At 40.9% G+C, this 26,743-nt stretch overlaps 2 protein-coding genes across 3 annotated transcripts in view; both read left to right on the top strand.

Moving 5' to 3' along the window:
* The window catches only part of LOC117264527 (gamma-aminobutyric acid receptor subunit rho-3-like), a 43,649-nt gene extending 41,578 nt beyond the window's left edge, over positions 1-2,071 (top strand). The window contains exon 10 of the mRNA XM_033638550.2: positions 1,270-2,071. Within this exon, the coding sequence (XP_033494441.1) occupies positions 1,270-1,572 (303 nt within the window). The 3' untranslated portion in view covers positions 1,573-2,071. The remainder of the gene's footprint in view (positions 1-1,269) is intronic.
* A 4,741-nt stretch (positions 2,072-6,812) lies between these two features.
* On the top strand, positions 6,813-25,476 carry LOC117264861 (uncharacterized). 2 transcript variants are annotated; one of them, XM_033639152.2, is made up of 16 exons: positions 6,813-10,366; positions 10,466-10,498; positions 11,054-11,195; positions 12,521-12,661; positions 12,771-12,819; positions 13,144-13,280; positions 13,474-13,577; positions 13,691-13,801; positions 13,952-14,212; positions 15,071-15,141; positions 15,247-15,456; positions 21,941-22,010; positions 22,089-22,214; positions 22,395-22,468; positions 22,730-22,799; positions 24,125-25,476. In XM_033639152.2, exons 1-16 carry the CDS (start codon positions 6,920-6,922, stop codon positions 24,269-24,271), a joined length of 5,193 nt encoding a protein of 1,730 aa, XP_033495043.2. In that variant the 5' UTR covers positions 6,813-6,919; the 3' UTR covers positions 24,272-25,476. The 2 variants fall into 2 exon arrangements, with proteins under 2 accessions (XP_033495043.2, XP_033495044.2); XM_033639153.2 differs by lacking the exon at positions 10,466-10,498.
* The last annotated feature ends 1,267 nt before the right edge of the window (positions 25,477-26,743 follow it).

The raw sequence follows: 26,743 nt of genomic DNA on the forward strand, positions 1-26,743 counted from the left end.
ACAACAATGGGCCTCAGGATCTCGTCACGGTATCTCTGTGCATTCAAAATGCTATCAATAAAATGCACCTGTGTTCGTTGTCCATAACATACGCCTGCCCATACCATAACCCCACCGCCACCATGGGCCACTCGATCCACAATGTTTTTGGCAGGAGCCCAATTATCCGCAGAGGTCTCCTCTCCAAAAGAAACAGACCTGGTGATCTAATCAAGTAAAAACACTGAATAAAACATTAAAAAAGTATGTTTTTCCAACGCTGCTTGCACGGAGGGGCTTCTAACCAAGGTGGCTGATGCGAAAACGAGAAGACACAAAAATGTGAATGTCCCTATTTAGAACCAGTGTTTGGTTTGTCCACTCTAGGCTACTGTAGAAACATGATGGTGCAACATGGGGGACTCCATGGACGAGGATCTGCTCTGTATGTAGATAGAAACAGCCCATTCAAAGATAATGAAAACATGACATCATTCTGTTTTTCAGGTGATTATACACTAAAGAAAACATACTTGTTATATTACATTCAGTTTCTGCCAATATATCCCCCTAAATCCTGCACACAGGACCTTTAAATTATATATATTTTTAAATTTTATTTTCAGATTTTTTTAGTTTTATATTCAGAACACATATAAACAACCTAAGATAAACACGAACAGACTAAAACTTCATAATAAATAATAAATAAGTAAAGATATCAGACACATAAATGTATTAATTACCTATTTAGTAAATTGTCAAAACTGTCAGCCATTGCTTCATATTAGATTTATGTATTTTTCACATTTAAAAACACAAGCAAAAACAGAACAAGAATAGCAAATTAACTGAACAGTAAACATAAACTCACAATATACAAGTTCTCATATGCAATATTAAAGATTTACACACCAAAAAATATTAAGAAGTATACTCTTATATTAACCTACCCCTTTGCCATTACTTAAACAGTTTACACAGTATTTGACATATATGCAACTCACATTTTTTTATGTACCACCCAAAATCCTAATTACAGATTAAAGGTTTCAGCTTCTCAAATGTGTTTTTTTTTCCGTCTTAAATGACAGTAAACTTAATCATTTTAATGTTTGGACTGTTGATCAGACTTCTGATCCAGTGTTTGTGTGAAAATATTGATTACAGCAGTTTTAAAGTCCAAATTTCATCTAAGAATGTGTTGATGTATGTTTGAGAGTGTAACCGAAATATAAACAATACACAGTATGATCTGTGGGCTCATGTTCTGAATGCTTACTGTTCTAGATCCCATCCACCTTCAACGCCAGCCAGGCGATGGCCTTTGATGGCTGTTTCCATGACAACGACATTGAGCTGACTCCTTTCTCCCGCATGGCACCCACCATGACCTCTGACCCCCTCGCCACGCCAGACCAGGCCCCAGACATCCGGCCCACAGAGGGGACTCGCCTCCGCCGGCAGCGGTCCGTGCGTGAAAATGTGGACCTGTTTGTCAACAACAGCTACATGATTGACTCGTACTCCCGTCTGGCCTTCCCTCTGTCCTACCTGCTCTTCAACACCATCTACTGGAGCCTGTACTCCTGATCCACCACTGCACTCTCTCCAAGAACCCTGGTGCACTCTAACAGAGTCGAGTTGTGTCAGAGAGCATGCTGGGGGATTCCTCCTCTCCACAGGGCTCCACATGCACTTCAATGAATGAACTCTTGATCGCAGGAGCCCCTTCAGCTCTGGCTACATCAGTAATCATGTTCTTTACAGGAGGAGATAAAAGCACTCCAGCTCCTCAGAGTAGGAACTCTTAATTCCGCACAGTTTCACCCCGACATTTGCCTCACAAGAGCAGGTTGAATCCAGAGACTTGGAAATTAATGGATCTTAGTTTTTTTTTTTTTTTTTTTTTTTTTTTTTTATTAAGCTATACATGTGACTCTTATCTTGTAATACTCAAAGGTCTGGTTTCGAAAGGTTATTTCACTTCTTAGCTACAGGGAGATTGAAGTTATGTAAAAATGTTCTCTTTTTATTGTTGAAAAACATCCTTTGCTTTTTGATGAATAATATGAGCCAACCAATCAACCAATGAACATGTACTTACATTTTTTTTCTCATTAAATTTTCATCTTGTTCATGAACATTGAGAAGTGAATTTATGTGTGCTGCAGGGTGATGTTGTATTTTTTTCAATGAATTTGGGAGTTTTAGCAACCTGCAGGGTTGTTACAGTTGAAATTTAACATATGGTGGCTATTTCATAAGCCTCATTAAGTCTTTTTATACCCTTTACATGTATATTTCAATACATTCCAATAGACAAAATGATCATCCATCCATATTTTAAAATCCTGGCAGCCCTGGTAGCCTAAATCAGATATTTTAATTTTCATAGTTTATAATTAAAAACGTACACATTGCTAGCACATGGTGGGCATTTTTGAGTCATTTTTGAATCAAGTATCATGTAACATTTTACTACTTATAGGCCTCAAACATAATAATGAAATGCTTTGAAACAGTATTTAGACCTGTATGTTGCGATATAAAATTAGTATAACTGAGCAGTAAACACAATAAATGAAATCTAAAAAAAAAAAAAAAAAAAAAAAAAGATTTAGGAAGTTTGCAATAAAGACTAACACACAACTGTGTTTCTTTCCTGAATCTAGTATTCCTGGCTATTTTTGCTGACTTGTAGAGCAACAAAATAAAATTAGCAGCTTTCATCCCGCAATATTTTCCTATCAGAGTAGAAAAGACTGTGAAACAGCATTGAGATCTTTATATTGGAAAATAAAAAATAAATGAACAATGAACTGCTTAAATGAAATATGAAAAATTCTAATAATTTTAGAAAATATGGGATATTTTCAATTTATTTTCAACTTTTTTCAAGGGTAGTGATCTGGGGTGTGTTTGGGGACATCAGTATTTCTAATATCCTGGCATCAGCTTGGAAGTGTACGGAATACTAATAAATAGAATAAAATAAAATAAAAAAAAGAGTTTCCGTTTTCATAGCGGGTAATTTAATCAATAATTGGATTTAAAAATCTAATTTAAGATAAATTGGGACAGTTAAGGTCAAAATATCCAGTGGGTGTTGGGAAATATGTTTCCAGTCTCATGACCTCAGCATTTCTAAAAACAATCCTGTCATCAGCCCTGATGTCCTGTCATTAAAATACATTTATCATCCTTGAATTTATGGGGAAGTTTAAAATGAAAAACACATGGCTAACACGTGGTGGGTTTCCTGTCAAAATTCCCAGTGGGTGGTGGGAGTGTCGCTGGCGGTCTCTTGACTTCAGTATTTCTAAAATGCTGTCAAAAAAATATCCAAAATATTAATAAAATAATATAAGTGTTTAGTCCTACTGAAACAGTTGTGCAGTTTCTATGGCAACGACAGAGCGTGAACACGGTCGGGAAAGTAACGTTAACAGGCGGCTTTTGTGGAAACAAATGCAGAGACAGTCCCGCAAACACACCGTCAGAAATCAAGCTTGACTTCAACGCAGCAGGAGGGCAGGTGACAGGTGAGTTCCTGAAACGCCACTATGAAAAACAACTCGGACACAGCCCGTTTTTTTCAACAGAAGGTTGATTTATTAAACATAACGTTAGCTTTAGCTTGTCGTAACCGTTAGCCTCTGTTTACCGTTATCGTTATTCTATTTGTGGACGTTAAGTAGCTAACAGTAACGTTAGGTAGCTAGCGGTTAGCATGATCAGAGGCTCCATTAGCTGCTGCTATTCGCCTGAAATTCCGTCTGTGTTCCGGAAGATCGCGTGTCAGCAGCTCTGTTAGCTTCACTTACATTTGCAGAAGTGTTTTTAATTTTATCTTATTTTTTTCTGATAAAGTAACAAAGTCATAACCTTTACACAAATTGTCAACCGAGAGGACTGTCATAACCTTAACCGGTTATGACCTTAACCTTAGCTAACGTTACTCCGGGCACCTGAATGGTAACGTTAGGTTAAAACAAGCCAGACCTAACTTTTATTTTAAATACACTGGTATTTGTTAGTTTGCAGAAGTTGTACTGCAAAACTCTTATTGAAATTCCTCATTTTGGTCGTTTTTAATGTGGGGAAGTTGAGTGTGTGAAAGTCAACCTAATGTTAGTTAACGTTAACTGTTAAGGCTGTAGCATGCAAAGTTTGTTAGCCCGATGCTTGGGGAATTAGCCGTTAATGTCAGTTTGTAACTGTTACTCTATCAGGAAAGTTGTTGGCAGACCAGAAATTAATAAGAAGTCAATGATTTTTCCCTATCAACTATTCAAGTGTCAGTCTTTGTCTGTCATTTAATTTAGCAGGCTAACTGGCATTAACGTTAATTCAATGTGTTATTGATGTGAAGTGGTGTAAATTCATGTGCAGAATCCCAGGAAGGCAAAGTAAGATGTAAATGATAGAAGGTCAAGTAAGTCTGCATACATACAAAGTGTATAATTACATGGATATACTGTATTTGTGGATGTAGCTAAGTACATTTATTTAAATACTGTACTTAAAGGGATAGATCACTCCTTTTGAATTGGGGTTTTTCCAACCATCCTCAGGTATTATTGTAGAGGTCAGTCAGCACGCCCTCAGTTTGGATAAAGAGGCTGGAGTTCAACACAGATGCTGAGCATTGTTATACTGTGGATGGCGGTCAGCAACAGAACATAATTTAGCCACCTAAAAAAAAATCTATTTCAGTTTCAAAAAGCAGTATTTTCGCTGCTTTACAGTTGCGAAAGAGCTTCAGTTCCACATATATGCTTTCATCATGGCCACCAGACTCCATCAACAAAAACAGTATTTTGTAGCAATGTTAAATCACTGTTTTTCTCAGTGGAGTCTGTCTTTGAAGAGAGCTATGTAACAGCTTAATTTTCCCATGTGAAATAATAACTATCTGACATCAAGGTGAAGCAGTGAAAATACTTTACTATAGCATACACTTAAACTGATATTGATTGTTGTTTTTAGGTCAGACTTTGTTAGGTGGCTAAAATATGTTTTGTTGCTAACCCATCCACAGCAGGACACTGCTTAGCTTCCTTGTTGGACTCCACTGGGCTTCTTTAAGCTGGGGGTGCACCTGCCGCCATCTAATGTATGTAATATCCTGTCTATTGATAACTACCCCATATATCCCCACTTAAACAAAACTGAACAGAGTCAGAAAATGTTTGTCATTTCTGCTAAATAAATAATGTAAAAGATTATAAAAACTGTTGCAGAGTAATTTTATAGTGTTTTTAATTGCCTAGTGGTCTTGCCCCTGGTCACCACATGCTCTCTCTGTGGCATACAGGTGCTTTCTTTTTAAAATGATTGAAACAGTATAACAGATGATGTACTGTACGAGATTGCATTGACATTAGTTTGTGAAATCACAGAAAAAATAATTACTTACTTGTTTTGATAAATGCAATCCCTTAAATCTCACATTAAGCTAAAATATCTCAAAAATAACTGGTTAAAGTGTGACTTATGTGACCGCTAATTTGTTTGAGTATTTAACAGTTTGTCAGACAAAGATGGATTTTCTGCTCTGATAAATTGTGATTAGCATTTGTTTTATTTTGACATTTATATATTAAATTCTTAACTGATTTAGTACAGAAAAGTTGTAATAAATATTCAAAGTGGTCATAGTGATAGATTGAGTTGGACCTTTTACATGGGCATCTGCTTATCACAAACACATATAAGAATATGACTCTGTTGTTCACTTTACAGCAGTTCAGTCTGCAGTATTTACCAGTTTTAGTCCATATTGAGTAATCCTGTTAGAGTGTTTCCATCATGCCAGCTGGTGTTGTGACTCATTTCCTTCTCTCTGCAGTCTCCGTGGTGACCATCGACAGCAGCAGCACTCGTCCCGTTGAGTTGCCCATCAGCCCGTGTCACATGACGTCAGGCCAGAATCCACTGTGTCCAGCTTATCTACAGGTGCAGTTACCGCCTGAAGCACTGGATCCTCCGTTCTACTACTTTTACCAGGTACCGTAATATTTAACCCTTACTACACACACACTCCTACAGTACTTAAATAACCATATCTAAAGTAAAGCACTAATTTAAAGTAACAGAACTAATCAGCAATCTGATCTGGTCTCCTCACTGCACACTCACCAGACACACAAGCTTCTTTAGACTCAGCGTTGTTGTCAGATTTCAGCCTGGAAACCAAATTTTATTTGAAAAAGTCAAGTCAGTTTTTTCATAAGGCCCCAAATCACAAATTTCCCTCAAGGAACTTTGTACAATATGTACCGCATCTAACACCCAGCTAGAAATAACTATGTTAAAAAGTAAAGTTGTATTATTAAAAAAAAGATGATGGACTGTTACGACATGCTTGGGCATGAAGCCTGAGTATGTGTGTTGCCTGAGTATGTGTGTTGCGTTTTTATTTTTTGGTGGGGGAGTTTGTTGAAGCAGCAACAGCAGAACTGATGTAAGTCAAAGGGAAAGGTATCAGTGGGAGGGAAAGACAAGTGAATGGTGGGATGGGAGGAAGGAAGAAGTGGGAGTTTCAGGGAGGGAGAGGGGGGTGTGGACACTGCTGCATTTCTGCTCTGTGATTGGTGGCCACTGGGCCATGTGCTGACCCCTCTCAAACTGTAGCCTAACTAGGGCTCCCACATGCATTCACACACACACACACACACACACACACAAAGTGGTGTGCAGCCCTCTGTTGAGTGGCAGGGACATGTGAGCTCCTTCACATTTGCTATTCTGGGCAGGGGAGGGGAAAACGGGAAGGGAAGGGGCGAAGCAGGGGGGAGCAGAGGGTCTTTTCTCTTTTTGCATGTGGCTGAGCCATAGTGAGGAGCTGCTCATGATTTTGTCTCGTGTTGTGTAGGCTCCTAGTGTGTGTGGCCATAGCAGTCTTGTGTTTTATTCCCACTTTAGGCCGGAGAAGATGGGGTGCTGTTTTAGTAAGGAAATCAGCCCCAGCCATCAGAATGAGAGGAGCAGTCTGTTACAGCAGCCTCCGCTCCACGATGGGCTGAAAGAGGTGACAGAGCAGGTCAGGCAACATGCTGCAGCTTTAGCTCAGCATGTGTGCTTGGACGAAGAGGAGAGACGTGTGGCAGACAGACCGGCCCCAAGGAAGACACCGAAAGATGAGGAAAGACATCCAGAACTGAACAACAAAGTCTGGACAGAGGTGGCCGTGGACAGCAGGGACAGCACCACGCGGACTAAGGGGGATCTTAAACCAGCCAGCACTCACAAGGAGCAGGGGGCTATTATTAACACAGGCAGCACAAACATACATACAAACACGCACACACAGGCAGGCATGACACATACTGCTAGGCCCAGCTGTGAGCCAGCTCCGTATATGGAGGTGCCCACACAGAGTCCAGCCAAACTGAAGATTTTGGAGAATGCTACAAGCAGGGCTTTATGGTTCACTCAGCTCCCAGATGGGCAGAAGCATACACCGGGAAAAAGTGGCTCAGCTTCCGACAGGTCACCTTCTTCTGACTGCCAGGGCAACATCACGGTGAGTGAGGTGTCAGATGACCAGCTGCTACCACCGCTGGTCAGCAAGTGTCAGGCAATCCAGCGGGATTCCCTCAAAGCTGAGCACAAGCAGGAGGAAGGCCAGGAATCCTGTGATATCACGTCAATGCTGTGTCAAGGCTTTGAAACGAGAACCCGGAATTTCTACAGCATATGTCCCATTGATGCTGATGACCTTGAGCATGACCACATCCACAGCCAGTCCCAAACAGCTGGCGCAACACACTCACTGCACACAGCTGAAGCAGAAACAGCTGCTCTCGCCTGCATGGCGGAGTCTCCAGTCTCCAGCCAATTGCACAGAGAGGCATCCGCAGTCTGTGACCAGGTATATGTCACAGAATCTAAAATGACCAGCCAGTCACATGATGAGGAGCCCATTTCAATGCAGTCACCTGCTGCACAGCGGCCGTCCTCCGTCCTGTCACAGACACACACAGACAGGTCACTCTCAGCAGAGCAGACCACCTTCCCTCATCCTGTTGTATCTCCACAGCTGGTAGACCCTCCATGTGACCCGCTGCCCCTGTCCAGAAATCACATAAACAGCGAAGAACCTCAGACGCCCACATCAGGCACACCCCTGCCGGATGGCCTGAACTGCCAGACAGCTGCAAAGGACACACATGAATCCAAGGATGACATGTTGATGATATCACATGCAGATGAAAGTGCATGTGTGGAGGAGGAGAGTGAACTTATGGAGGGTAAGACAGTAAAGGGATCAGAGGAGAGTGAGACTGTGTGTTTAGTAGAAGAGAACGTGTGCTGTGGAGACCACACAGCAGCAGGGGCAGTCCTCAATACCACAGAGGAAACAGTGGGCGAATTCCAGAAGGAAGAATTGGATCAGAGTGTGGAATCTGACCTAAATTCACAGGACAATCATCTGCACGAGTCTGAGCTGGTGACAGAGCCGCACATCCAAAGTTCACAACCAGCAGCTGAGACTCTTGAACTGGATACTTCTAGTTCCAGCTCTCCAAAGCGTGATCTCACCATCAAACCACTGCACATGGAGGAGATTGCTTTGCCTCTGTCTGGAGGACACATTGAGAAGGATGAACCCTCTCTGCAGAGTGAGGCTATCCCTGTGAGTACCTGCAGAGGCCACAGTAAGGAGGATGATGCTGGTTACAGCGGCACAGCTGATACGACTCTCACCCAGGTGTCTTCGATTTCCACTATCTTAACAGTGTCATCACTGCCCATTGAACTGACTGGCTTCTCCCACCACACAAATCAGACATCTCTCTCAGACTTAACAACCACATCTCACCAGTGTGACTCCATCATATCTGACAAATTAGATGTCAGTTCAAATGATACAACATATGAATTGAGCAGCAATAAACCTCCTAGTCAAGATGTTGAAACTCTGTTCAGAGAGTCCGAGCACAGTGATGCCAAGTTTGATGACTGTGACAAACAGCTCGACAGTTCTGATGTGGAAACTAAGGGGGGCATGGTGTCAGCAGAGCCTTTTCACAATGTCCTCCTGAGTAACGATGACAGACAGGCTGTCAAAAAAACAAAACCAGAAATCTGTCAGAACAGCGAACATGGTGAGAGAGGTGACGTTACTGATGCTTTACCCGAAACAGCACAGAACGCCTCTCACCTAGAGACGAGTGATGAGAAATGTGACCTGTTGTCAAAGCGCTGTGACGACTGTGCGGTTGTTAATACAAGCATCACTCTCCTTGGCCCAGAGGAACCCGAGAGCAGCATTGAAGATTCAAGTCTCAGCTCTCTGACACAGCCTCCTCCTCCTGCTGAAAGCGAGCTTGCTGTTACAACTTCCTTCACTCCACCTCCCTCTTCCTTGTCTGTCTTCATGACTCCTGAGGGAGGTAAGCACATTTTCTGTCCAGAGACAGAAGCTGATTCTACTGAGAGTGAATGCAGACAGATCCAACTTCGGGTAGATCCATCACAGAATGTAGAATTTTATGTGAGCGAGGCAGGGGAAGAAGCAACAGCTGCACAGGGGACTCAGATGTATCCGCCAATCGAGCATGAATCCGCAGATACAGAAGAACAGCAGCCCCACGCTCCTCAAACAGTCTCTGAACCCTCAGAATTATTAACCTCCAGTGTTTCCTCTGACTGTATGAGCCCTAAAGTTGACATCAGCCTGCATTATGACACTGCTGACTGTTTAAATCAACCTCAAGATTCATCATATGGACTTCATTCAGAGGAAATGAATGAGATCAAGATTCACATGTCACATGAGAAGGCATCTCTTAACACCAATATTCTTCCAGTAACTCTCAGTATGTCAGCTACTGAGACACTGTCCCAAAGTGCTGAGGTCCATGCTGATTCCAGCATCTGTGATGACTCTGTCGTGGTTCCTAATGACTGCAGTTGCCTGGATGAAAAAGCCTCAGTATTGGCCTCCCAGGAGGACCACACCATGATCTCCGTGGACCCAGGTCAGATTGACGTTTATGCCTCAACTCCGTCATATGAGATTCACTTCCTGGGTCAGGAGCCATCGGCGACCTTTGAGGAGGGAGAGAGAGAAGGAGGGATGAGGGAGATGGTGTCTGAGTTGCTGGGAGAGGATGCTGACTCCTCTGTCTGCCGCCTCTATCCACACCCCTGGATCAAGCTGGGCCTGGAAGAGACCTGCGAGGGGTGGGCCCAGGGTGCGTCTGCTGCTGATCCCAGCCAGGGTGAGAGCAAGACGGGGGCCGGCGCAGAGCAGATCCCAGCCTTGGTCTCAGAGCTCCAGCCGTCTATGGCTCTGCTGGGAGCTTACCCCTACAGCACTGTGATGCCTCAGGGATCTTGTGTGTGGGACTGGCACACAGATTGCACTCAGCCTGTAAGTGTTCACTCAATATGTGAGACAGTTGGATTCAGCATTCAGTGTGATGCCTTATCCCCAAAGTAATTTTTTTTTTTTCTTATGTGATTCTGTCAGGGAAAGAAAGACTTGGCTGGGCACGCTGAACAGGTCAGCACTAAACATCCACCACTGGAACTGAAGCAGTCAGAGTCTAAATACTCCTTTTGTATAAAGATGTTACATAACGAGTGGTCATTGTTCACACAGACATCCTTGATACACAGTCACAGTTTTCGCAAGACTGAGATAGAAAATGAACAAACAGGAATAACATGGACTTCTTGTAAAACAACCTTGATATAACAGGTTAGCTCTAATTCAGTCTGTTATCTGAAAAAGCTGCTGTAGATTAAATTGAAAGAGGTGGATAAAGTGTGAAGTTGAGTCAGCTGCACTATGATTTATATCTGAGAGTACATCTGTAATACCTGTAGAGAAAAATTAAATTAATCAAAAAGATGTTATATTCTACATTACTATATTAGTATGAATGAGATTCTTCGGTTTTCATGTCGTTACTCTTAATTACTTATTTGAGCTTTAGATTATGGGTTGAGCTACCGAGAGCATTTTCTGCCTGTTCTTGAAAGTAACTCTGTTGCTCATGTGACTGAAGTATTCATGTTAGATTAAGACATTGCACATTGTGTCTTTTCGTTTCAGGCTCCTGTTGCTGCCCCTAGCCTAAACCCTGATGCTCAGGTATGGACCAATCACAACTTTAACTTGGATGTCCCTGGCCCCGCCTACCTGCAGGCTCAGCAGCCTTGGCTGCAATTCCCCAATGATCTGACCAATCAGGAAGGTAGGCCGGAGTTACTGAGTGACTGGATCCCAGAATTAAATATTTTAGATTTAGGAATGCACTGAATTAGCAGGCTGAAAAGAAGGGCTCGAGACTAACAGTGTCCCGTCGTCCCAGGGAATAGAAAACAGTTTTGAGACGAACAGAGATCTTCCCTAGGACACCGTTAGGACAAAAGGATGAAGTAAACTCACTACCAAAGTGTTACAAGTATCACCCTGATTTTTCCCCAATAATGCTACATTGTGTGCAACAAATCCATGTTGACACTGGCAGGAGGAGAGCTAGTTAATGTTAGCTGTTAGCAGCTGGTGGCAAACTAACTGCTGACAGAGGTTGCAGTGAGTGACATTATGATGCGTTGAAGCTCTAAATGAGTGTTGGGGCGAAGGTAAATTAAAACGTTTTCATGATGTTCATTCATTCATTCATCTTCTAACTGCTTCATCCTCTTGAGGGTCGCGGGGGGGCTGGAGCCTATCCCAGCTGACATTGGGCGAGAGGCAGGGTACACCCTGGACAGGTCGCCAGACTATCGCAGGGCTGACACATAGAGACAGACAACCATTCACGCTCACATTCACACCTACGGACAATTTAGAGTTATCAATTAACCTAGTCCCCAATCTGCATGTCTTTGGACTGTGGGAGGAAGCCAGAGTGCCTGGAGAGAACCCACGCTGACACGGGGAGAACATGCAAACTCCGCACAGAAGGGCTCCCACGCCCGGGATTGAACCTGCAACCCTCTTGCTGTGAGGCGAGAGTGCTAACCACCACACCACCGTGCCGCCCCGTTTTCATGATGTGTTTAATGTAATTTTGTAAAATGTAGTTGGTGAAAAACTTGAAATAGATAGTTATTTCAAGTAACAAAATGTAGATGTTTTCACAGCAATGTAAAATAGATATTAGAGAGGGAATTGTGATATATAAAGTAAGAAGGCTTTTGAAGCAGTTTTCTAAAAGATGTTTTCCATGTGAAAGGTTACATTAAAAGTTATTTCAGAAATTGTATGATTGAATCTGCTCATTCAAATGTAGTGTAATGAAGGACTGAATGACTTGAAAACCGTTAAGTTTTTTATGTTTTTATGAAGATTTCTTTATTTCCCTTACGCAAACAAAAGAAAACATCGGATTCAGCCCAGAATTTCACAATCAGTGCATCCCTAATTAGAGTTCATCAAATTGTTTTTGTTCTCCATTCCAGGAGGTTGTAATTTATTCTAACAAGACTAAAACAGCATTGCTGAATGAATGTTAATGTCTGCATATGAATCATGGTTATGCTGTGTGTAAGATGCTGTGGTGTTGACTTTTAGGATACATGTCCGAGCTCCAAGTGGGGAACGTGGGCCTGGCTGAGGCTGTGGCTGAGGCAGATCCCGGCTCACTAGAGTACCAGACGCTGATTGCCGAAGCTCCGATAGTTAATGGAAATTCTGTTGAGCCACTTGTCACAGGTATCAATCCAACTTTGTTTGTAGTAACTGTATTTATGTTTCACCACCATAAAATTAACCACTTTTTTTTTAACCAATGAGATGTGGTAATGACTTCTGATGATTTCAGATGAGACCAGAGAAGAACTGAGGACAATTCTGGAGTCCTGCCTGACCAGGTAACAACTCACCATTTTTCCTAGACTTGAGGAAGTCTTGTCATCAAATATAAATATAATTGCATAGTGGTTATGCATAACACGTTATCTACTCATAAAAATAAACTTCAAAATGTAATGCCATTGCTCAGATAAAACTATAAAAAATACCAAATTTGGTTTGGTGCTGTTTGGTATTCTAGCTGCTATTGTGCACATTTATTTGACCCCCTATCGTTGTATTTAAATAAGCCTTTTCTTTGTCTTTAAGAAAAGTAATACAGTTGTTTTGTTGGTGTTTTGTCCAACATGTCACTCTTCGATGGCTCCTTTGTCCCTCCACAGGGAGCACCTTGGCAATGACCTGTACCTCAATTCTCAGATGGACAGCGACCAGTACGTTCCCATCGCAACTCTGGCCAGCCTCGACAAGATCAAGAGTCTCAGCACAGATCTGGACCTCATCTGTGACATTTTGAAATGTCAGTGTTTTTTCCTTTACATATGTGTCCGATGGATTTCATTTATTGTTAAAGTTTTGATTCTGGGTGAAAATGTTTATCATCAGCCTAATGTTGGTAATCTCATTCTGTGAGTAGTTGGATTTCAAAGTTGGGAGTGATAAATGTGGTCTGTTATTGTCCTGAGACATTCTCTTCTCTGATTGACTGACAGCCCTGCCACTGGTCCAGGTGGCTCCATGTGGACTGAAGGTTCGCCCCCGTCAGAGTCGATGTGTCATCATCCTGCGTGAGATCCCCAACACCACACCTCAAGAGGCAAGAGCCTGTTTCCTCTCCTCTACTCTCCTCTCTCCTCCTCACAATCATGTTTTTAAATGTAAGATCTGTGTAACAATTTTAGTGTGTTTAATGCTGTTGCTGTACTGCAGGAGGTGGAGGCTCTCTTTGAAGGGGAAAACCTTCCAAAGTTCCTGAGTTGTGAGTTTGTGAACAACGATCACTGGTTCATCACTTTCAAATCGGAAGCCGACGCACAACAGGTGAAATACAATCAAAGACATTGTTATATTATTTCTAGTCACTGGAATTATGCTTTTGATGTTCGTGGGCTAGACATTTTCATTGTTACAGGAAGACTATTAAACAGGTGGCAGACTGTATAGTTTTACTGTGTCTGTGCACGTCATTAGGTCTACAAGTACCTCAGAGAGGAGGTTTGTGAGTTTAAAGGAAGGCCGATCATGGTGAGGATAAAGGCCAAAACCATGGCAGTCCCTTCCTTTGCTCCAAAAAATGGCTACAGACCTGCCCCACTGGACCAGTGCAGCAATCCTTACAGCTCCTACTACCCCACGAGGACCTACCAGCAGCCCTGCCCCACCCAACAGCTGTACGATTTCACCAACGAGGTGTGGGCTTCAGGTGCGACAGGATACCCAGAAATTGCTGAGGTGAGACCTTTTATGTTGACATTGGATGACATGAAGTTGTACTGTAGGCTTTATTATTGCAACAATCCTTAATCAGATTAAGGATAACTCTTACAGGGCACCAGACTACCTTTTTTAGTAAGAGCACTGTAGCCCCTAACTGAAAAAAAATTGGAAAATTTAGGGACACACCTTAAATCATCCTGCAACGCAATTATTCACATTTTTGGCCATTTTAACTGTATCAAAACTATATGTAGTCTACTGTATATTAACATTGGACTGTTTTAATTATTGTGAAGTATTTAGCATCACAAAGACTTGTGGTCAGAAGGAGTGAGGATTCTTAAAATAACATCTGTACAGATGTGAACCCCTGACTTTATCTGACCTATATTTAATGAAAGCTGTTTTCTCGTATTTTTTTTTCCTCTGAAAATAATAACCTTTTAGTCAGACACAATTTAGCCTCTGTAGTTGAGGGAACAGGTCTGCTCTGCAGCAGCAAACTGATATGATGCTGATTTACATGAGAATTCATGTAAAAGGAAGGTTGAATCATGAACATAAATTACATATCGCCTGTAAAGCATTCTAATGAATTAATCTATCATAGTTAAAACAACTGGAGACTGAGAACAAAATGATGTATGAGTCTGGATTCATTTGGATTCAGCCCAAATGTCTGGACTTCAACACACTTGCAGAATCATGGACTTTGGAGTTTTACTCCAAAAATGTTCACAAAATGCGACCATTTGGTGGTCTGGAGCCCTGTCTTAGAGTAAGTGACAGTGTTGCTGGTTATGGCTCCTTGAAGGTGTGTTATGGTGTGTTGGCTCATGAGCAGCATGACTTATCTGTTGTTGATGTCGGCAGCATCAAACGTTGACGAATGACTTCATGAATGGATTCTCCACCTTTAAACCTCACAACCCATACAGGCAAAGGTAACAACTGTTTAAATTATTTGCTGTGAAAATATTTCTATGATCATACTATTATTGACTGTGTGAATATGCACTGACTGGCATTCATAATTAATCTTTTTCCAGGAGAGGCTCCAGGTGGTCAAACAGTGGAGACCGTTGGCAGCCCAGTCAGAATGATTCCACACACCTGACAGATCAAGCATCAGTGGAGCGCTCCTCTTCTCTGATGAGGCCGGGTCGAGGGCGGTCACGGGGCAACATGCGCCATCAGAATAGGGGTGGAAGGACAGAGCCCAACAAGCAAATTATGTCACCCACTTCTGATCGGGGAAGGTAACAAAACATCATTTAGAAAGTTTGTAGTCTCTACGTACAGACTCGACATTCAGTGAATGTAGAGTTTGCAGGCAAAACCCAGAGATCTTGCCTCCGGAAGAAGAGCAGAAGAGCCCTGGTTTCCGGTTGTAGGCTGTTTGTAGTCCGCATGATATTGACCAATCACGTTTGAGCCGGCTGCAGTTGTTGCCAGGTTAAACAGTCCGTGCGGTGAACTAACGAGGCGGAACATAATTGGCATCACTGCAAACTCTGAATCCATCGCAATGGTTCAGCATATTTACTTATACATAAACGGAAGTCGGAAACAGAAATTCGCCTTCTCCGCCCAAATCAAACCGGAATGCCAAAAAATCGGGGGTCTGCCCCCAGAGGCTGTATCGCCGTTTGCCGGAAGTCAGACGCCGAATACAGCCGATGGGTTCCGAGAATGCGAAGTTTGGAACTCAAGTCTCAAGTGTGGCTGTTAAGTCCTTATACTCATATGACTAATATAGTTGTTGATGGACATAGTTTGCTTTCACACCTTGGTTGGTTTGACTTCATATGTCATAATGAACAGGTAGAAACAGGATAAAAAAGAAACGTCTTGCACTGTAGTGCTGCAAAAAATACAAATCTATTGTCACAAAATCTGTATTTGGACCGGTGGTCTGCATCAAAGGTTCCATTGACAGCTTTCACACTGGCCCAAACAAACAAATTGGCAAATGCAAATCTAACCTCAGCCAAAAAGCATTGAATTCATAAATATAAAAATAATTGGGTCTTATAAATTGCTTTTAAAACTCTTAAATCAATCATTCAAAAGTGTTAAAATGCTAAGACATGGGAAGTATGATTTTCGAAATAATATTTTCTGCCTTTGCATTGTGAAATCCCAAATATTTTTTTAACATTTATTTTTCTAAAGTAATTTGACAAAAACCTCTCGCATTAACTAACGTGTCAGGATAGTGGAATGCTAGTAAGTTTTGTCTGTACCTTGGATGACATAGAGAAGTGCAAATTGGCTATTTAACCAAGATAAGGCAACAAATACAAGGCTCAAGTGTATTTTAAGCAAATTCAAAACTTGGCCCGATGGGAACAGAGGCAGTGAAATACCACATACAAAATAAGAAACACAAAATCGCCAAGAAAACTTGACAGGTATTTCCCAGTTCTGTTCTACCCTCATTTTTTACTATGAGACAAAAAAGTCATGTTTACTGTAACAACAAACATTTTATGCAAAACGTTCCCTAACTCTCCATAATTGATGTTGGTTCAGGGGTTTTTTCCCTTCAGTTTTGGGCATTGTAAAATTGGTCTTAAATATCAGTCTGAGCGGCATAAAAAAAAGTTTTAAAAAATCTTACATGTAATCTGCCATAAAATGTAGGAACCCTATCTAGGCAAGGCAAGGCAAGGCAATTTTATTTATATAGCACCATTCATACACAAGGCAATTCAATGTGCTTTACAAGAGAAATACACTGCCTGGCCAAAAAAAAAGTCGCCACCTGGATTTAACTAAGCAAATAGGTACGAGCCTCCTATTGGATAATTACTGCATGGGCGATTATCTTTCAGCTGGCAACAAGTTATTTAACCCCAACTGGTGCAATGAGTTGCTTCTCATTTCCTAAACAACCATGTCGAAAGACACATCCCGTGGTCGTGGAAAAGATGTTAGTCTGTTTGAGAAGGGTCAAATCATTGGCATGCATCAAGCAGAGAAAACATCTAAGGAGATTGCAGAAACTACTAAAATTGGGTTAAGAACTGTCCAACGCATTATTAAAAACTGGAAGGATAGTGGGGACCCATCGTCTTCGAGGAAGAAATGTGGCCGGAAAAAAATCCTCAGTGATCGTGATTGGCGATCACTTAAACGTTTGGTGAGATCAAATCGAAGAAAAACAACAGTAGAACTCAGGGCTATGTTTAATAGTGAAAGTAAGAGCATTTCCACACGCACAATGCGAAGGGAACTCAAGGGATTGGGACTGAACAGCTGTGTAGCCTTAAGAAAACCACTAATCAGTGAGGCTAACTGGAAAAAAAGGCTTCAGTTTGCTAGGGAGCATAAAGATTGGACTCTGGAGCAATGGAAGAAGGTCATGTGGTCTGATGAGTCCAGATTTACCCTGTTCCAGAGTGATGGGCGCATCAGGGTAAGAAGAGAGGCAGATGAAGTGATGCACCCATCATGCCTAGTGCCTACTGTACAAGCCTGTGGGGGCAGTGTTATGATCTGGGGTTGCTGCAGTTGGTCAGGTCTAGGTTCAGCAACAGTATGTGCTCAAAGAATGAGGTCAGCTGACTACCTGAATATACTGAATGACCAGGTTATTCCATCAATGGATTTTTTCTTCCCTGATGGCACGGGCATATTCCAAGATGACAATGCCAGGATTCATCGGGCTCAAATTGTGAAAGACTGGTTCAGGGAGCATGAGACATCATTTTCACACATGGATTGGCCACCACAGAGTCCAGACCTTAACCCCATTGAGAATCTTTGGGATGTGCTGGAGAAGGCTTTGCGCAGCGGTCAGACTCTACCATCATCAATGCAAGATCTTGGTGAAAAATCAAAGCTAAAGACGGCGGTCCAACGAAATATTAGAGTGTATGACCTTTTTTTTGGTGGTGACTTTTTTTTTGGCCAGGCAGTGTACATTAAAAATAATAGATCATTAAAAACAAGAGCAAAAAGCAAGACAATAAATAGTTAAAAACAGTGCAGAAAATGCATTTAAAAAGCAAACATAAAGCAAAAGCAACAGCAGACAAATATAAAAACAATAGCTACAGATTATCCTAACAATAAGTTACATATCTAGTTCACTGGTAAGCTGCAGTAAATAGTAATGTTTTAAGCCCTGATTTAAATGAGCTGACAGTTTCAGCCGACCTCAGATATCCTGGAAGTTTGTTCCACAGGCGGGGAGCATAGAAACTAAAGGCTGCTACACCTTGTTTGGTTTTGATCCTGGGAACACTGAGTAAACCTGTTCCAGATGATCTGAGGGGTCTGGATGCTTCATAACGTAGGCTACAATTTATCAGAGATGTATTTAGGCCCGAGACCATTTAGTGCTTTATAGACAAGTAACAAGATTTTAAAGTCTATCCTTTGACACACAGGAAGCCAGTGCAGTGACTTAAGCACTGTTGTAATATGCTCCACTCTCTTGGTGTTGGTGAGGACTCTGGCAGCAGCGTTCTGGACGAGCTGCAGTTGTCTGATTGATTTTTTACTCAGGCCTGTGAAGACACCGTTACAATAGTCCAGCCTGCTGAAAATGAAAGCATGAACAAGTTTTTCTGTATCTTGTTTAGACAGAAATTCTTTCATTCTTGCTATGTTTTTAAGGTGGTAGTAGGCTGATTTAGTAATTGTCTTTATGTGACTATTGAAATTTAGGTCTGAGTCCAGAACTACACCAAGATTTCTGGCTTGATTTGTAGGTTTTAGTGTCATGGTGTCAAGGTGAGCACTGACTATTGATCTTTGTTCTTTGGGGCCAAAAACAACTATCTCAGTTTTTTCTGTGTTTAGTTGTAGAAAATTCTGGCACATCCATGTATTGATTTTGTCAATGCAGTTATTTAGCAGATGTACGGGACTGTAGTCATCTGGTGACACAGTTATGTAAAGTTGTGTGTCATCCACATAAGTATGGTAGGAGATGTTATGATATTCCATAATCTGAGCAAGAGGGATGTTGAACAGAAGAGGCCCAAGAATGGACCCTTGAGGAACTCTACATGTAATTTTTGTTCGCACAGATTCATAATTGCCAAGTGACACAAAGAAATCCCTGTCTTGTAAATAAGATTTAAACCAATTTAGCACAGTGCTAGAAAGTCCCACAAACTTTTCTAGTCTGTCGAGCAGTATCTTATGGTCAGCTGTGTCGAATGCAGCACTGAGGTCCAGTAATACCAGAACCAAAATCTTTGATGCATCACTGCTCAGATGGATGTCATTTAAAACTTTTACAAGTGCAGTCTCAGTTCTGTGATGTGCTCGAAATCCAGACTGCAAGGCATCAAAGGAATTGTTTTGCTCCAAGAAGGTGTTAAGTTGCTGAAAAACAACCTTTTCAATGATCTTTTCTAAAAATGGTAGGTTGACTGCAAGGCATCAAAGGAATTGTTTTGCTCCAAGAAGGTGTTAAGTTGCTGAAAAACAACCTTTTCAATGATCTTTTCTAAAAATGGTAGGTTTGATATGGGCCTGTAGTTATTTATTACTGAGGCATCCAGATTAAGCTTTTTTAAGAGAGGTTTAATGACTGCAGTCTTCAGGGCCGTTGGAAAAAGGCCTGACTGAAGAGAACAGTTGACTATCTGTAGTATATCTGATGCTATGCAGTTAAAAACATCTTTAAAAAAGCTTGTAGGCAGAGTGTCAAGGCAGCAGATAGTGGACCTAAGGTTTCTTACTGTGTCTGTCAAAGTAGCATAATTTAATGGGTGAAAAGGTGCCAGATTAACTGGAGTAGTCTTATGAGGCACAGGTGAAATAGCCACTGTGTTGGAGTTACAGACTGTCTGTCTTATCTTTAAAATCTTGTCTGTGAAAAAAGAAGCAAAGTTATTGCATGCCTTGGTGGATAGCAGTTGAGGAGGGACTGACGCTGATGGGTTTGTCAGTCTGTCAACAACAGTAAATAAAGTCTGTGCATTGTTGTTATTTTTGTTGATAATCTCAGAGAAAAAGGACTGCCGCGCCCTTTTTAGCTCCAAGTTATAGATGTGCAGACTTTCCTTATAGATGTCATAATGAACCTGGAGTTTGGTTTTTCGCCACCTGCGTTCTACTTTTCTACATTCTCTTTTTTGAGCTTTTACCTGTGTCGTGTTCCTCCATGGTGGTTTTTCTTACCAGAGACAACTTTGACCTTCATGGGGGCAATATTGTCCATAATATGCATAGCTTTAGAGCTGAAATTATGAACCAGATCATTGACAGAGACTGAGGGCAGAGCTGGTGTGGGTGTAAAATCCTGGGTGAATAGTGTACAGGTGTTTTCGTTGATATAGCGTTTTCTGATTACCTCTGTTGTAATTTTACTGGTGTCAGCGGAGATGGCCATTTTAAAGAAAACACAGTAATGATCAGAAAAGGCAACATCAGTCACCACAACCTCAGAAATGTTGAGCCCTTTGGAGATAATTAGATCTAAAATATGTCCCTTATTGTGTGTTGGCTCTGTTACATGCTGGGAAAGTTCAAAGTTGTCCAGTATGTAGAAAAGTTTTTTCGCACTGCCATCTTTGGGATTATCAATATGAATATTAAAATCACACAACACAGTCAAAATCAATACAGACAACAGACAATAGTTTAGAAAAGTCATCAACAAAGTGTGCACTATATTTTGGAGGCCTGTAAGTGGTTACTAATACTGCTTGACAGGAGGATCTCAATTGCAGTGCAACATATTCAAAAGACTCAAACTTCCCATATGACAACTGTTTGCACTGGTAAACATCCTTAAATAAAGTGGCTACTCCAACTCCTTTCCTAAGTTCTCTAACTGAGCTGATAAAATGGAAGTTTGGGGGGGCTGATTCAATAAGTACTGCTGCACTGTTGTTTTCATTTAACCAAGTTTCAGTTAAAAACATAAAATCAAGGTTTCTCTTGATAATAAAATCATTAATTAATAGTGACTTGTCAGCCAGAGATCTGATATTTAATAAAGCTAAGTTTAGTGTACTAACATTGTCTGACACAGTCTGTGGCTGACGCATAACTGGAGTCAGATTAGATAGAGTTGCTGTGCACTTCGAGTACACATTGTTTTTCCTGATGCTAGACAAAACAGGAATGACAGACCTTGGAGATGACTCTGGCTGATATTTGTCAATTTCAAGATGTGTTTGACCATGCCACCGGCTATTTAAGATCGCCGGTATGTTTAAGGAAGCGGCATGGGGTCTGTCTCATCTCTGACAGGCACCTGAGTGATGATGTCTAGGGCTACTATTTAAGAGTTCATCAATTTGAGCTGGATTGAGCTGGATCTAGCTGGAACATGAATCAAATGAAAATGTGGGTGCACAAAAATAAAATAAAAAAACAAGCAAAAAAAAACTAGTTAAACCAATCATAAATCTGCAAAGACCATAAATTGATAAAGACAGTAGAAGTGACAGCAGATGAATTTTGGGATTTATGAATTATCCCTAACCATCAAGACGTTGCCGTAGTAACAGCCAAGGCTGCTGCAATGTAGGGGATGATATAAAGCTGCCTACTCTGTTATTCACTGTTAATGACAGTGAAGGTTTGCTGTGAGAGGCATCTCACATCTATGCATAATAACAACTCTTAAAAGGTGCACACACATGTAGCCCTGTGTGCCTACACAGACACATTCAGAATACAGAATGCTGAGTGATGCTTTAACGTAGAAGCATAAATTAGCCTTGAGTCTGAGCTGCAGTAACATCACTGCTCTGTTGTGTGTTTCTAAAGGAGAGGAAACTTCAGCCAGGGAAGGAGAGGGAATCTGAAGTCATGGGACAGATCTGCTGGAGGCAGTCATGTAAGTAGCCAGTGAGTCATTAGTGTTTATTGTGTTCACTTTGTGGTGTCACTGTACTGACTGTGTGTGTTCGTGTAGAGAGCACCAAGTCAGTCACCTCCTCGTCAACCATCTCCTCCTGAGCTCGGCCTGACTAGCTTTCCTCCTCTTCCTCTGGCAAACAGTGCCATAGCAACGGTACCTCCAGCTAACAGTGATGCCAAGGTGACCAAGTCTCTCTCTGTCTCACTCACACACACACACACACACACACACACACGCACACACAGAGTTCATCAGAGTCTCTTGCTCAATACGATAACAGACTTTCTTCTCATACTTAAACCCAGACTGTATAAGACCTTGACATAGGTCTTCTTTTTCTTTTTCATTTGTTTATCACAGTTTCCAGTAAGAAGCAGTAGCCCATTAGAATCAGTGCCAACACTGTCACAAGAGCCTCAGCCTGTCTTAGAGCAGTAAGTATCTCACAGCTGGATTATGATTAACCTCTGCATTAAACGCTCCATCAGCTGATTTCTCTTTATTTACATTATTTACGGTTCTCTTCTACCAATAACATGATTAGATCCACAGCACAAGCTTCTCCAGATATTTTTCTTTTGCTTGCCTCATCTGTAGGATGTTTCATAAGTGTACTTTTATCAGTTTTCCCGTTGTCATGGTGCCAGCTGTGTTCAGGGCTGTGTGTAGTGAGTTTGTTCTGCTGGTCTCTGTAGGAATGTGAAGGAGCCTGCAGAGATGACCAGCGACTCCAAACCAGCTCAGCTTACACAGGAAGCAGTCATAGTAAGACTTTTCTGCAACAGATTTACTACTTCATGGTGTTAGATGGTTCTCTTATTTTTATCTTTCTGAAATAGCAGATTGTAGTTTACAGCGTGTCCTAACAGAAAGAGAGCATTCGATTATCACGCCACATTGCATTACATCAAACGCTGTCTGTCTGAACTGAATCCATTAAATACGGAATACTGTCATGTCATGTAAAGAAAATCGCTTAGCAAGGATGATGAGTACTTACTTTCCTTTTATTTATATTCACAACAATACTATTGTGTGTATTGATATCATTGTTGTAGCTACCATAATATAACATACCACTATACCCACTTTGTAAAACAAGCTAGCAAGCCCTGCTCAACATCCCACACAACAATTCTCACTAAAAACATTCAGCTCCCTGGCGATCTCTCTCTCGCTAGGTGCCACCTTATTTAGTTTTTTGTAGTGAAATGAGAGGTATTATATAGATAATTCCTTATTTCAACATTGTGAATCAGCTGTTCCTCATCTATTGCAGCTCAAAACAATGCACTGCGTCGCTTGCAGCCAATTAGGACATTTCAACAGAAAACAATGCAGTCAGACTGACTAATTCACTGAGGCTCACTTGCGCCACATCCAGTTAGGACACGGTGTTAGTTAATGTTGGGGCAGGATTGCAGGCTAAGTTTTAGGTCTTTTTGTTTAATGTTCATCTCTGCCCACATCTGTCAGACCTTTAAAAACATCCAGGTCACTCTAATAATAGAATTTAATATTGTTAACACAGTACATCACTGACGCAATTTAATTTTGTTTCTGTCATTAGTATACCAGTAAAAATTATTCTGAGATTCTTAATTTGTAAGTAGTAAACAGTATACATTTAATGAAAAATGGTATTAATCAGCCATTTATTATTATTATCATCATCATCATCATCATCATCAGGTTTGTATGAAACTTTTTGGTGCGCTCAAAGCATCTTTGCTATTTTGATGGCATTGTTATGGACTTCTGACCTCATGGAACAGTCTTCATGAGCATTGATGACAGAAATAATCTGAAATTATGCCAGTGTTTTCCCATAAACTCTACATGCATGTGCCTGCTGCTCAGAGCCAGAGATTGATCAATGATAAATACCGTAGATAGGTCAAAAGTCTTCTCTGGCACCAGAATGTTGATGTTAGATGAAGAGAACAATTAAATACTTAAAAAGATCATTCAGTGATGATAGTAGGAATTAGACCAGTTTGATCAGCACTCTGTTTGAAAGCCATTAATGTACAGGAGAGAAAAGGTGTGAGAGCCTCAGTCTGAGCTCACCTTGTGCTCTGATTGGCCAGGAGTCAAAGAAGCCAAGCTACGCAGAGATCTGCCAGAGAGCATCGACCAATGACCTGGTGTCACCTGCTGACCTCACCTATTCAGGGGCAGAGCACATCCCAGCATTTCCAGGCCAGGTGCCTGAACCAGCTCCATTGCCACGGTGATCATATTGAATGGAGAAAAAGACACTTTATTTGTCCTGTGAGTGTCTTATAAGCTAAAATGTATTACTGTACTGTCCTGTCACACAAAACAGCTACACATTTACTATGAGGAATAATCTGTGTGTGTAGAGAATAGGATTCTATATTAAGCACCAAACAACCTTTAAATCAACAAAGTTTAGGTCTGGATCTTAAATCTTTACCTTTCATAAATCCAGCTGACTATGCCTCAGATGGAGGGGGTCTGGCTGGTTCCGGGGGCTGGTGTGGCTCTGGGGATGTTTGAGCTGACTTTCCAGTTTCCAGTACAGACGCTGGAGAGAATCTGTAGATGTTCTGCAACTTTACGTTAGTTTTATTTCTTGGTTTGTAGTTCAGATGAGTTTATTGAGAGCCTGGTTTTGATTTAGTTTTGATTTCCTGATGGCTCTTCTTTTCCTGCTGTCTTTGCATGTTTGATGTTTTCTCACTGTACAGGATGTTCTGCCATGATTTTTTTTTCCGTACATCTGTGTTATTCTTGAGTCTACAGGGCTGCTGTGGGCACACATGATACCTTTTCTCTAAATATTAGTACAAGTCACCCAGTTTGTTTCCACTTTTAGACGCTGGTGAGAGGTCTGTAATGAAGCAAAGTCCAGAGTGTATAAGTGAGAACTGGGAGGATCTGTATGAAACTGATTTCGATGGTCCAGGAATCAAACTGAACTTGAAAGCATGTTCCTCTTGAAAAGCACTGAATATCAATACTTTTATCTTTGCACGACTTTTTTAATTTCATTTTAAGATTAATTTATGTCATTTTTTTATTTATGTTGGATAGAAGCGCTTTTGTGTGTTAAAGCTTTAGTTTCCACTATGTTGAGAAAGAAGTCCTGTTGACTTATCTCTGTCCCAACGTCCAGTGTTTTGGACACCAGAGGGCTCATTCCAGGCCGTTCCATGGAGGAAAACATGCTTCTGGCTTGGTATAGTATTTACTCCATCAGCATTAACAAGCACTGTTTCAGCACAGAGAACTCGATTTGTATTTGAGAAAGTGAATTTGATTGTTCTGAGTCCAATTTCCGTTTAATATATACAATTTTAAATGTAAAACAGTTGTCATGGAGAAAGAGTGGGCATGGTTGTGGCACATGTTTCTTTGTCTGTACAGATGTACATATTGTTGAACAAATATTAAAGTGCCTTTGAAGTTAAAAATAGTCGCTGATGTGTGTATATATGTCGATACAAAGGTATTCAGTTTCTTTTCTTCACCAGACCACTGTGGATATTTGACCAATTATACATTTGTATAGAAAAATGATCTTTTTCATTAATTTATTTATGTTAAGCTTAAATATCCTTCAAGATATTCTCTGTAGTGAATTACTGCTGCAGTTTCAAATCCAGAGTCACAGCACTGACTACCTGACATTCACGTCCTTGCTTGTGGTTCTGTCTCATAACCAGAAGATGGCAGATGAGTCACATTACAACGGTCAGTTCTCCATAATGTATCCCCACTACTTGTTTACAATAAGGATGATTAGATTCCTGGAGGGCTATAGGCCTAATGAATGTGATGAATAATACTAATGAAATACACTGTATTAGACAGACAAATTGATGCTCACTTATGTGTCACTGCCACATTAGGCTTGTTCATCACTACCAGAGTTAATTAAAGGCTGCTTGACCTTTGATATTAATCACATTATTCTGTTGAGGTTTAGTTTCCACATGCAGATGTCGAATAAAGAATGACCACATTAAAAGGTAATGGCCGGAGCAATGGAGTCGACGGGACATTGTTTAGCTTAAAAAAAAAACCCAGGATAAATCTGATGTTTTCAAACTGCAGGTGGCTCATGGACAGCCCTGTCTCTTATGCAAATGAAAATGGGTCACAAACTATGGGTTCTGTCTGGTTTGACAGCATTTCTCCCTGGTTTCATCCAGCAGGAAGTTGTGCAAATTTTAGTCAATACCAAAAGAAAAGCAAGATTTGTAATATTTTTTGCTAGTTGAGCATACAATTTTAAAAGATTTTGTTTCATTATTGTGTGCAGGCCTTTAATGTTTGCAACACTATGCTGTGCTGAAGCTGAATGAGAAGGTGTTGTTGAGGTTATGCTCTGAAAAAAAAAGGAAAAACAAGGAACTGAATTACATCAGCTGATAACAGACCACAAGTTGTGCTTAAAAGCTTCTGAAATATTTCAGTAAATTACCTTGTGCTTAGATTTCAAACAAGAAAACTATCCTCAGCAGATAAACACCTATTAATGTATACATTTTAAACTACCTGTCCTAAACTGTGTTAAATTAATCCATCATATATATACTTTCAGTAAATAAAGATGTGACACGCCAGATGAAACCAGTTTTTTATCGCACTGGTCAAATTTTGAGATTTTGGTCTGTTTTGCTTCCATAACATATCTTCTTTCAGACAGAAAAGAAAACACAAAGATGTTTATTTTAGTT

This window comes from Epinephelus lanceolatus, chromosome 20 (genome assembly GCF_041903045.1).
Source record: "Epinephelus lanceolatus isolate andai-2023 chromosome 20, ASM4190304v1, whole genome shotgun sequence".
Taxonomy (NCBI): domain Eukaryota; kingdom Metazoa; phylum Chordata; class Actinopteri; order Perciformes; family Serranidae; genus Epinephelus; species Epinephelus lanceolatus.

What these genes read in the sequence shown, in the direction of transcription:
- LOC117264861 (XM_033639152.2), top strand. Translation starts at nt 6,920, where the DNA reads ATGGGGTGCTGTTTTAGTAAGGAAATCAGCCCCAGCCATCAGAATGAG. An exon ending in TGGCTGGGCACGCTGAACAG is followed by an intron (nt 10,499 to 11,053) that starts GTCAGCACTAAA and finishes TTTTCGTTTCAG; the next exon opens with GCTCCTGTTGCTGCCCCTAG. An exon ending in CTGGAGTCCTGCCTGACCAG is followed by an intron (nt 12,820 to 13,143) that starts GTAACAACTCAC and finishes GTCCCTCCACAG; the next exon opens with GGAGCACCTTGGCAATGACC.